The following is a 12532-nucleotide window of genomic DNA, read 5'->3' on the forward strand; positions in this document are numbered from 1 at the left end:
GGTGGTTTTAACAGAGTTGACTTCGGTTATAATTTTGGTAGATATAAAAAATGATTGTTGTCTCAATCAAGACGTCCCTCTTCTAGTCTTCCTTCTGTTTATATAAACTAGGTGATTTTAAAATTGCATTTGAGTGCTCAAAAATTTCCAACATTTTGAGACTCCACTTTCTTATGATGTACTTTTTGAGGGTAGATGTTCATTCCCAGTAATGACATTCGACCAATTTTTTTACGAAGCTCAGTTAAGTGTCAAGACGAAAATACCGAACCCCATGCTGCTTCTCTGTTATCAGTTGCTGGGGTGATTACCTGACACCTGCACTTTACTGGCATGAATCAGGGCAGAGGCAGGAGCAGATCTAGCACTTACATTCAGCATTCCTGCCAACGCACTGTAAATGGGTATTCAGAAAACATGGTTTCCGTCACGCTTTTAGAGCCACTTTTGGTCTCTTCGATTCAAGGTATTGATAACTTTTTCAGCTTATCGGACCCCTATTCAAAAAGGGATGAGTCTCTGTCCCCACCGCGGAAGTTGCATATGGGAGAATTCTGTTTTACCTTGATGCTATTTACTGGTTTTACAAACTGGCAGCTCTAATGACAAACTGCAAGGTGCCATTGGTATGCCAGGCAGACATAGTTATGTAGTCCGAACAAATGCTACGTAACAGATCGGTGGCTGTTTTGGTTGTCTGTCTGACTAGGCATGCCCATTGGTCCCCGTGATTTCAGCCACCATCTTGATGGTGTGGCGTGGCGCTTATGTCGTTTCTGCTAGATAGCTTGTTGTCGATTTTGCATCCACGGAGGCCTTGAGTGTTATAGCAGCAGCAGTACCAAGTACATCTGATCCAAATGGATAAAATTTTAATTTTGTGGGCCAAAATTGGGAATTCATAAGAATTGGCAAGATATAGTACTGACATTGGAAAGAAATGGATGGTTCTTTTCTGGCTCTTGATTGCTTTTTCAAGCGTTGCCTGCGTTGTGCCAAAAGATTTGGAAGACTCACCGCGCGGGCTTTTATTTCCCCGAAGGTTTTGGTACTTGTAAAAGCTTATCAATCATTTTCGGACTCAAGGTGGACTGGAGCACTAAAAAACCATAATGCATTTTTATATGCCTTATATGTTTCAAAGCGAAAGATAAATAACACGTCCATCGTGTAATCAGAGAGGTGCACTTATAGCTTCTCCTCTGCGCACCCATTAGCATTTAAGAGCGATGTTAGCATGAAAATACTTCAATCGACGGAAATATTTTCCTTCAAGGTGCACAAAACAAAGCTATCTTTATAGGTAAGCGCCAACCTGAATCTGTTTAAAAGTGCGCACCTCGGCTGCTGGGAGGAGACGAGCAGAAAAATTTAATTCGAGGTGAATCGACAAACGGCTGATTTGCCACTGTTAATTGAGTAAATTCATATTGCAATGCATTGATTGTTGTTCATCTCTTCGTTTTGGTTTCGCGGGCATTGAAGGCTCAGCCTTTGTACTTCCTCTGGGCGGTCTGGCCATGCCAATAGACCCTTCTAGTCCTTCTGTACGTCGGCAGCGCATGTTCTGCCCTCGTACTGTCTTTTTTCGTCTCCAAGGGGAACTCACGGTGCTACAACTATTGGCGTCTGAGCCCAACTTCTGCCCTAAGTATTCCATCGAGATACTTTAATTGGTCGTTTAATTCTCGGTTTTGGCAACGGGCCCCTCCAGTCCCTGCTAATAGCCTCCATGCCCTTCTGTAGGTCGGAAATGCTTATTCTGCCCAAGTGTTATGTACCCTTTTGTCTTCAGGGAAGCCTCGCAGCGCCAAATATTTTTTTACTGTGATCCACTTTAATGTCAGTTCTTAACTCTTCCCAAATTTCTTTACGATTCTGAAACAGTATTTTCACTATTTGGTGCGATTTATTCCTCAGCTGTCGAAAAAGTAGGTAGCGAGTTTAGAGTTGACAGTGTAGGGTAAAATCAGCATTTCAACAGATTTGACACGACCGTGCAAGCATGCGCGCACGCGGAGTGCATCGGTTGCTATTTAAGGCAAAAATGGTCCCAACCGTTGTTGGTAAACACACCTCCAACTTATTTTTAGGCATAAGCCCACGTATGTTGGACAGACATTGTGAAAGGCTATTTAAAAGCATTAAATAACCTTATTTCCACCTTTTAATTCGGCTGGATGCACTTTTATGTGAAGCCTTATTACAGCTTCATTACAGCGCTTCAAGCGCCTCACAGCAGGGCTATAAATAAAGCAATTTGAGAGGTTTAAATTGGGAGTTCTAAAGAAAGATAATAACACCAAAATTTTTATTCAATCACTCCTACGTCATACGGGCTGTAGGAGGAGCAAGTACTTGCTGAAATGTCACTTCTTTCGGGTCATTAAAACTCATCCTTTTAGATTGTTTTCTAGTCGGCTGGATGGTGATGAAGAATGGGTCTTGTATTTCAAGGTATGCTAAATATACAATCCTATTATTGATGTAGTACCTCAAGACCTCCCTGAAGGCGAAAGGAGACGATATACTCGGGCAGAATATATGTTGTCTACTCGGGCTTGGGGCTACTGGCATGGCTCTGAGGCCAGGCCGTCTGGCGGAGGCACAATGGCGGAGCCCCTAAGTAGCCCTTTACTAAAACCCAGAACTGAACAAATAACGCATTCTACAGCTTCTCTCCTCTTTTAAGCGTCGTCCCCGTCACTCTCCTTCGTCAATTACCCATATCAGCCATCAAGATATGATTAATGCTGTAAGCAAAACATCCACAAACTAACTGCGCTAGTCATCGGAATTACGTGCAAGTGAGAAAATATTTGACCACAGCATCGCTGATCCCTCTTGGTAATTTGACAGAATCCGGAGTTTCGTCTTTTGAGGGAAGTCTATTGGGAAGAGGGAATGTGCTGCCTGTCACGCGTTTCCATCGCCAGCTGTAAGAACACTTTCCTAAAGCAGTCATTCGATAAAGGACGGAGTTTACAATAGCTTAATGGGGGTAGGGTTTCGCGTCTATTTCTGCTTCACACTTTGTTCTATCTTCAGTGCTATTCAGCCATTTATCTGTCTGGATCCCGTTTAGCTAGTAGGGAGGTGAAGGAGGTATTGTTTTCATTTCTTTTAAATAATTATCCAGATACAATGACCAGCTCTCTAACGAGCTTTTCCAGATGGCTCACGGCTCTGTCACTTCGGTTATTAATAGTTTACCTACAGAATGGGGACCTGGGGTAGTTGTCGAAGGTAGACGGTATTTTCAACCCTTGTGTTAGAGATTGTCACGAATTCTCCCATTCGTAGTATATGCCCTACTTCTGTCAAGTTAATCATCCAGTAATGAGATCAGGGTAATTGTCCTTTAGGATCGGGGCTGCTTGCCGTTGTTGCCGCTGTAGTGCCCCGTGACCCCCCTTAATATGAAAAAAGAAAATAATACTAGGGCAGAATATGTATTGTCTACGTACGGTAGGAATTGGGGCTGCTAGCATGGCCCCGAGGTCAGACCGGCCGGTAAAGGTACTATGGCGGCGCCCTCAAGAGATCCGCTACCAAAACCGAGAATTAGGTACACAACGTATTACACTAGGTAGCTCCTAAACCTTTCCCTCACTGACACCCTACAATTTCAAGGTGTACACCAATTCATTCCCACAAAATGATGCTTTGTTAGTGTGTATGTGTACCGAACAGCAGAATTAAACGTTGAGAAGTGATGGAACTCGAAGGTGTGCTAGTAAACTGACTCGTGAATCAGCCTAAAAAAGGCCTACTCCTATGCCGCAACGCAATGCTCCTTATCTCACAGAATAAAAATTTCCCTTGGGGGACCTTGAACTTTAGGGATAGGAGTGAAGGTACCGCCTCACTTTTACCCTCTACATTCCTCCATTGGCTTGTATTCCTGCTCCCAGAGAGAGAACTTGTGGTAATGGTTGATTTCACTACCTTGTGTCCTGTTTGGTAAGAATTGTGGACTGGAATGATCATTGTTAAGCGTCACACGAAAGTACTTTGTCACCTTATACAGCGAAACAGTTCTAGGGACCCAAAACTTGACATGTGTTCGTTGGATTCATTCTCCAAACCTACTCGAAAGCCTTCATATTCGTAATGCTCTCTGACTTTCAACTGACGCCGTAGGTATCTTTCTGATGTGGACACAGTGGCAGTTACAACTGTCTTGTAGAAAGTGTCACCTCTTAATTTTGGATTTCCTGTCAACCTTCTTGACACTGCATCGAGACCCAAGTTTAGATAAATTAGGGTCCTTATGTTTACAGCCATATCTGATAAGGCGCTCTGCTTTGCATACAACCACAATAAGCCTTTCGGGCAGGTGACCTTGAGAGGTGCCTTTGAACGGGCCACACAAATGTGTTCCCTGACCAATATGTAGGCAGGAGAAAAACTCCACCTCTCTGTGCACGTTTCTTTAACCGAGTAGAAGCATTAACTTTTTTGTGGCTTTAGTCAAAATACCGTACCAAGACACCCAGACAAATACACCAGTGCACCTAGCAAAAAAAAAAATGTTTTAGCTCCATGACCGGTTCAACTTGATACACAATTGGCGCCACTGAGGTGTGGGTCCACTTCCTCCTCCGCGTATGCGTGAGGAGCTTGTAGTCTCGGATGAGCTGCTAAACTGTTAATAAAGCTCGCATTCTAGCTTCCTTGAATTAGTTCGATCTTAACCATAGTGGTTTGACCCAACGTACCGTGTAAGGCCAGTAAATGGTGTGCCGGAAATGTATTTCTTGGCAAATTTACGAGGCACCATAACTGGAACAGTTAAGCAATTTATTAGGGGGACTACAAACTACTTACTCTATTTTTGGAGAAAAGAATAGACCAAAGGAGAAGTAAACGATATTCATTATGCTTCGTTCTTGGAGGCAATATGTTGCACCTCGATAACTGCCCCCACCTCGAGTGGAATTTTGAAGTGAAGCGCCAACATGAAATGAATGATCTGCTACTACCACGACAAGGCTTGGGTTGCAGGGCTTAAGGATTGATGCAGGGGCAAGACTGGGTGGCATTAAGGGGACGGTAATAAATTGTGGATGGGGGGGGGGGGAATAAAATCAAAACTAAATATTTAAGAAACTGGTATATACCGTGGTTATGCTGTCCATGTCACGAACTTTCTAACTCTAATTCCATCCTCCAGCTCTAAGAGTTAAATTTTGGCTTAGAGTTTAGAAAGTTGATTCTTTGTTGGAGATAAGACACGTTCAGAGGACTGGTTTCAACGCGTTAGCCTTAGTTTGGACCGAACGATAGTCCAAGCCGTGGTGGACCCTCCAGACGAGCTACAGGAGAGTAATTCTAGATCAGTGGCTGACCACATTTGGCCCTGAAACTCAGCGTACAAAGTAATCCTCTCCAAGCGTGTTAGACGACTGCTGGTGGACCACTCTCTTATCCTAGGGGCTGATAAACCGAGACGGCTTCATTTTTGTATTCCACTATTGTGAAAGGGTAATCAAGATTTTGTGACAGTGGTTTAGGTTAAGCTTTTGGCAGGCACTGCAGTCCTGACCCCGTGTCGACACAGCGACCCAGGCTGTGAGTCATTCGTGTAAACAGTAGCAAAGTGAATGCATCGTCTGAATGGATTTGACCTAAAATGGAGTGTTATTGCGTGTGAAGACTTCCACCTTCAATAGAAATCGTTGCAGTATTCCTTTCACGCATATCCCATTCAAATGCAGGGGGAAGAATAGTCTTTTTCTCCTTTTTTGCTGACTTTCGGATTAAAATGAATTCGTCCATCTTAGCTTCTTTCCCTAGTGTTTATTTCGATGGAATATAAGCAAATAAAGCTGCATTTTGAACCTGAAAGAACTGGTCAATTAGGAGATATTTCTTACAAGGTGGTTAGTTAGCTGATTTTAGATCCGCTTTTCATCATTAGAATTCAAGCTGAAGGCTATAATTTAGGCTAACTGCATAGCCTCCTCCATTTGGAGCTGATTTGTGACTATTCGATGTTTGTAGGGATCTTTAATTTCTCACAGGTCCAGATCCCAGCCTGTTTGTGGTCTTCGAGGTTGTCTAAACAGTATCAAGTTGGTGTGGAATATCCAGGCTGTTTACAAATTTTACAGTTTTTACTATCAAGAGTGAACTGATCCTCACCCCCCGCACCCAGTTGAGTAACGTAGGTAAACGTGGATTCTTGATAATTTTATTGACAGCCCCGTGTCCTGTAGGACTGGTAGTGACAACTGAAGCTACAGTAGCTGTAAAATCACCTAAAAAGTACATTACGGAGCTGTCTACGGTACCTGCATAAAGATGCTAATTAGGTGAACACACCAAATCTCCTTTACCTCTGCTAGCTGTATGGAGACCTGTCAGACATGGCTGGGCAGCACTGAAGCACTGACTGTTTTTAGGTCGCCGTTCTAATGCCTAACTATAGACCAGCCAGCATAGTTCCCCTTCCTCCAACACAGGTCAGGAACGGGACGGAATCCCAGATCTAGTAGAATTGTAAAGAGGAATCAGTGATGTTGCAGTCAAGTGCCTTCTCAGATGCACGCAAAATTGATGGCTGGCATGGTTGGATCATGGGCATTTGTCGACAACACCGATTATGTTGTGGTGGCCGACGCGGGAGGTTAACCAAGGGGAGCGTCGGGTACATCGCTCAGGAGGAGTGGCCTCTAAGTAATACTTTGACTGTTTGTTTAACGCCTTATTTTGGTTACACGAGCACTTAAAATCCCCGCTTTTGTACTTCCGCTGTACGGCTTAACTCCCGGGTCATGCTAGTGGCCTCTCAACGCATTAGGTACAAATCTCAAAATGACTAACATTTTCACTGGTGATAAAGCTAAAGGGTTTATTTATAATCAAATCAATGAGCGTCTTTTAATGCATCACAAACTACCCACTTTATTCCACAAAACTGACTCGTCTAGATGCATGAACACCTAGTGACGACACTGTGCAATGAACTGGTCAGATCTTCTAACCAGATTTTTAGGAGACTGTCAGTTATTCGGCCATCAGTGATATCTGGTTTCCTTGGTTGCTGTTGTGTAATCGCATTACCACCAGGAATAAACGCTTATGTCAAGTACAATTCGGCCCCAGTTTCGCTTACTACAGCGCATAAGTAGTTTTGGACTAGAGGCTTCCTAACTCCATAGTGCTATTTGGCTAGGAAAAAGACAAGCCGTGTTGAAAATTTAAAATTTTGAAGCAAATTCTCGTCAGGTGGAAGTTCTGAGCTATCGGGTACGATGTGCATACGCTAAGAAGGAAGTTATCACTTTCAGAACACTTTACTAACAAACATGCAGCCTGAAAACTTTAAATTAGCACCCGTACGAAAAGAGAATTCCGATAGCAGAAACTTTATACTTCAAATTTCGTCTTGAGCATCTTGTAGTAATCCTGTTGACTAGGAAACGATCCGTCTCCGTGACAAGTAGGTTGCTTAAGTTGATCACCCCAGAGCTGGATCCCCATTTTTAATCTGTTTGAAGACTGTGCCTACAGAGCTGATGATTCTATGCAATTGTAATTAAAAGTGGCTGGAACGCTAACACAAGCGCGTATTTACGGGGAATTTAAATGCTACAAAACCCTCGAAGAAATCGTAAGTCATGCCGCTGCGCGGACTCGCCGATTTCAAAATGCCAGTGTCACGTGCTTGACAAGGGCGCATCCGGTCTGTTTGTCGTATATCGAAGACGTGGATAACATGAGTCATCCGTAAAGGAGAAACTCTAACTTACAAACTTAAGTCTACTGGTCTAACGAAATTCTTCATTTAGCCCTCAATCGGCCAATCTGACGTATACGAAGAAGCAACTCAAAAGCACTTTAAATGTTCATGCTTCGTAAGTTGTTTGGCGTTCCTTTTCCCCGTAGGTACCATCAGCCTTTATCACAGATGTCCCTCGAATGGGAATTAGCGCCGTGCTAGAGCACAGCGACTTTCCCTTTTCGTGGATTTGATCTTAGCTGAGCTGAACGTAGCTATTCTCAGGCGCTTAAGGAAACCCTACCTTTCGCGTTCAAATATAATCCTAAAAATTTATTAGGCAAAATCCCTCACTGCAACGGTTTAGTGATGGATTGATGCACTAGCTACGTATTTTTATGCTTTCCAACAACTCAGTGCCATTTTTGTTCTGCATGTTGATCGCCTCAACATGCTACTGCTGAAGAAGCAAGTACGTGTGAAAGACTCCTCTCATGGCCGTTACCGATTCAATTAGGTCATCTAATTTGTGGAATAAAAAGGTGTTACCATTTCACCCTGCTTTCATTGCTATAGCCTTGAATCGACATACAAACGAAGGCTCACGGAGATTACTCAAAGCCGTGGACCAGACTACTGTACCTTGAGACTTACATTCCATTCATTCCACCGGGAAGATGGAGTTCATGATGGCAGTGTCTACAAGATTTCCGGAAACTTTGCTTGAATTCTTCCACAAGAATTATTTATGACCATTTCAGTACACCCCTCAGGCGATAGCCCGTGTACCCTGACAAATGCTACCCCTTAGTTAGTCTGGACACTTGCCCAAGCTGATCAGAGGCGTGAGTCATCGGCTACTTTGGGTTTTGCTGTCAAATCATGCCAGAAAACTTTAGTCAAGAGAAGGCGCCCTGTGCATTAATGACTGACAATAGGACACGCCGGACGTCCATGTTCGCCGACGTCCCTCAGAGGTCTATATTCGGAAGAGTGTCTTCAAATCTATTAATTCCCCTAATTTTAAGGAAGTAGAGTCGGGTGTGGTCAACTTCTTAATCCACCACCGCGGTACTTTCCATTTCACAATCAGAGGCAGTTTACCAAGTATGTCCCGTCTCGACTCAGAAAAGTCCTCAACTATAAAAACAGCCTTAGGCCATCAATAGTAACCCTTCGTAAAGGTAGGAACGCTAGTACGCGGCAACTTTTGGACGTTGGTGACAATTATGTCTGGGGACAAACTATGACAGCTGAGGACTTCAATGGTCCTCATTCAGATTCTTTTGCTAGTTCAAAATTTGATCCTTCCAGCATCATTTAAAGATGGCAGCAGGGGGAATGTTTAATGAGGTGGATACAATGGACCCTTGAACTAGCCACTTCAGGCTTCTCCACCCGCAGACAATGAATCCCCACTTTGACTCTATCTTCAGAAAGTCTTCATTGACGCAGTAATAAGTGGAGAAATTGCCACAGTACTGTCATTGCAAGGGAATGTGAAATGATACTAAACTAGCCCGTTCTTTAGCTCGCTTCCAGTGTTTATGAGTAGATGTCGACCTCTTGAAGACAAACACTAATGAGGGCTGTAAGGTGACTGCACCATTGAAAAGAAGATTATTTAGAAAAAATGGTTCTTGTTTGTCTTTATTTAGTATGCAGGCCATTGTAGGGCCCCGAGACTTCACTAAAGACGAAAGAAGTCATGGTACTCGGGCAGAATATGTATTGCCGATGTACAGAAGGGCTGAGGGGGGATAGTGTCGTGACAAAAAGGCCATGCCGCCTAGCAAAAGTACACTCGCAAAGCCTTAAGTGCCGGAGAAACAAAACAGAAAAGTAAAATAAGCAATAGAAGCATTACTTAGCCCTCTCTTCCCCTAACTGGCGTCCTCGGAGTTCCCCTTGTTCATCGTCCCGTATCGTCAATCACAACGTAATCGGTGCTGCAAGGAGAAACAGTCACGAACCAACAGAGCCAGTCACCGATTTTGTATGCAACTAAGACGATATATGAAATTAACATCACCAATCTCTCCCAACAATTTGGCAACTGTATTTTGAAAGGGGCATGTGCAGGCCATCTTGTACCTCCATCGCTAGTCGTGAGAGCATTGGACTAAAAACAGAGTTATTTAATAGAGGACAGGATTTGAAGTAGGTTCATAGGCAAAAGTCTTCGCGTCTTTTTCCACTTGCCACTTTGTTCTCATTGCAGCACTGCCTACCCACTTGCAGGTATTCTGCTGATTTGGATCCCTTGGTGAACTTTATTACTTTCGTAACCTAATAAAAGTATAGTCAATTTGATGTGGGGTGTAAGAGATAAAAAAATCTTCGACAACTTCTAGGTTGCTCTTGTTCATTTTGATTGAAAAAGGTACATTTGCTTCATTATACTTGATAAAAAAAGGTGAATGGGTCTAAACTACGAAGAAATTGCATCAGAATTCTTTGATATAAGTGACATGAGAGGAAGAGTAACATTCGCCTTAATACACCACTAAGCTCCGTGACTTGTTATAGACGTGGCTGGTGACATCACCTCTGTCTTGGTTGTCGTTTCGCTGCATATTATGCCTCATTCTCCAAAGTGGAATGGGGAAAAGGCCAATTCATTACAAAAGGTTTTACTGTTAGGTCCCCTGAGTGGTCTATTCAATTCTGCATCTAAAACTAAAGAGGAATGTTGAATTAATGTGGTGAAATTTGCCCTTAACTTACAAAAAAAAAACGAGTTTTGACGATTTTTTTAACCATTGGCTCTAAGATGGCGTCGAGCCAGAGGCTAACGGTAGGCAATCCAATTTTCTTCCTCCTCTTCCACCTCGGCCTCCTCCTTTTCCTCCTTCCCTTCCTTTTACTCTGATGAATAAGGGCATTCGATTTTCTTAAACTAAGCGCAGAATGGTTTGGTTTTAACTGGTCGAATGAATTATTTATCAGATTTTTGTTATAGGCTGAGAAAAGAAGGGCAGCGATCCCCTTCAAAAGTCTCGTTACAGATGAATTAACAGCAGATGTTGGTAAAGTTTCTAAAGAACCAGAACTATGCTGAGAAATAAAGTAATTCATAAAAAAGTTTAAACACATGTTTAAATCTTGTGTCTTTATAATAAGACACAATTTTATTCAAACATAATACAATGGTTCTTCGTTTAAATTTTCCATTCCTGGTTTCTCGGGCACTTAAGGCTCCGCTTTTGTACTTTTACCAGGCAGCATGGCCTTCGGTCCTTCTCCACGTAGACAGTGCATATTCAGATATAGTATTATGTTTACATTCTACTTCAGGGAAGACTAATGGAGCGGAAAGCGAATCTTACCCTAAAGAATAGTATTCATGATTTCCAGTCCTAAAAGCCAAACCTTGACGTGTCGAAAGAAGAGCATGTGCTGCGGATAGGATAGTCCGTGATGACCCCTAACAGAATGGCTGAAAATGACCTCTACCTTCTTCAACTACTTTAGTGCCCTATTCTGCAGAAAAGCTATTAATAATTGAAGCCACGATAGCCGTGATACATCCGGGAAAGTTCGTTGCAAAGCTACCTATAGTACATAGATAACGATGTAAATGAAGTGTACACGCGATACCTCCTCCACCTCTCTTCTAGCTGTACAGGACCCAAATTAGTAGACAGTTGGGAAGCACTGACAAGAGGACAATTTGATGGGAGGAACAGATGCGAAACCTCATTTTCACGCCAGTACTTTAAAGACCGTCAGCTTTTAGGCTAGTATTTCCACGACTAGCGATAAGCATTTAGGATGACAAGCACATGGCCCTTCTCTCATTTCACTTCCATTAAAAGGCAAAACTTTGAATCCTGTTGGATGGTCAAGGAGGATCAGTGACATTGCAGGCAGAAATCGTCTCAGCTGCGCGCAAATTCAATGATTAGCGAGCTTGATTCTTGGGCAATTTTTCTTGCAACGCCGACTACATTGTGATGGCCGATGCAGAAGACTGACCAAGGGCAGCGCCGGGGACGACACTCAACATAGGAGACGGGGCTATGTAATGATTTGATTTGTTCGTTAAACTCTTCCGTTAGCTCTACGTGGTACTGAAGGCTTCTCTGTTATACTCCTTCTGGGTGGCATGGCCTGCAGGCCATGCTAGTAGCCTTCTGCTCTTCTTTCGCCCTCTAAGTCTCAAATACGGCTAAGATCCAGGCGGCTTGAGTATTATTAATGATGGAGCCGTAAATAAACTAAAACAATGGTGGAAAATTGCAGACATAAATGTCTTGATCGAGGCTGTTAATTGCCGCTTTTCTTATAAGTTCCCATGAAAAGCTGAGCTACATCAACAAGCTGAAAGTGTTTTAGCAGTTAAATTCAAGATGAGTTTTACTAGAATTTGTCTGGATATGCATAGCTTCATCCATACTTCCATGCAACAAATTAGGCAAAAGTCTCGAGGATTACAAAATCTTCATTAAAAGTCCCAAAAGCATAGAAGGACTGTTCCACTTTTCAGCAGAACATGAACCAAACCTTAAATGATGTCTAATGAACAATTGACTGGCCATAAATAACCAGAAATGATGATAGTCCTGCCTCAAAATATTGTCAAACACCCGGTGACAGCAAAATCAATGAGTAAGGTCATTGGTCGGAATTTTGATATGCTGTAAAGGGTAATGCTATTGGCAGTGGATGTGGAAAAAATTTCACCACCTTTAAAATTTAAGCAACAATGCTTTGAATAATTTAGTCTTTGTGGAAATTAATCGTAAAATTAGCAAACTTTTAGGAACCTGAGTGGTAATGAAGGTTGGCAAGATAGTTTCATTA

The 12532-nt window shown here is 42.7% G+C and overlaps 1 protein-coding gene across 1 annotated transcript; it reads right to left on the reverse strand. All coding sequences in view use genetic code 11, as the record gives it.

The window, feature by feature from the left end:
* Nucleotides 1-2144: 2144 nt before the first annotated feature.
* EGR_03883 (hypothetical protein) lies at nt 2145-12267 on the reverse strand (the record flags this gene model as incomplete). Its single annotated transcript, XM_024493132.1, has 7 exons — nt 2145-2283; nt 2330-2506; nt 4458-4517; nt 10007-10152; nt 10454-10837; nt 12090-12168; nt 12233-12267. The coding sequence occupies 7 exons, from the start codon at nt 12265-12267 to the stop codon at nt 2145-2147; spliced, it is 1020 nt and encodes a 339-aa protein (XP_024352404.1).
* Nucleotides 12268-12532: the final 265 nt, after the last annotated feature.

This window comes from Echinococcus granulosus, assembly GCF_000524195.1.
Source record: "Echinococcus granulosus chromosome Unknown EG_S00022, whole genome shotgun sequence".
NCBI lineage: Eukaryota > Metazoa > Platyhelminthes > Cestoda > Cyclophyllidea > Taeniidae > Echinococcus > Echinococcus granulosus.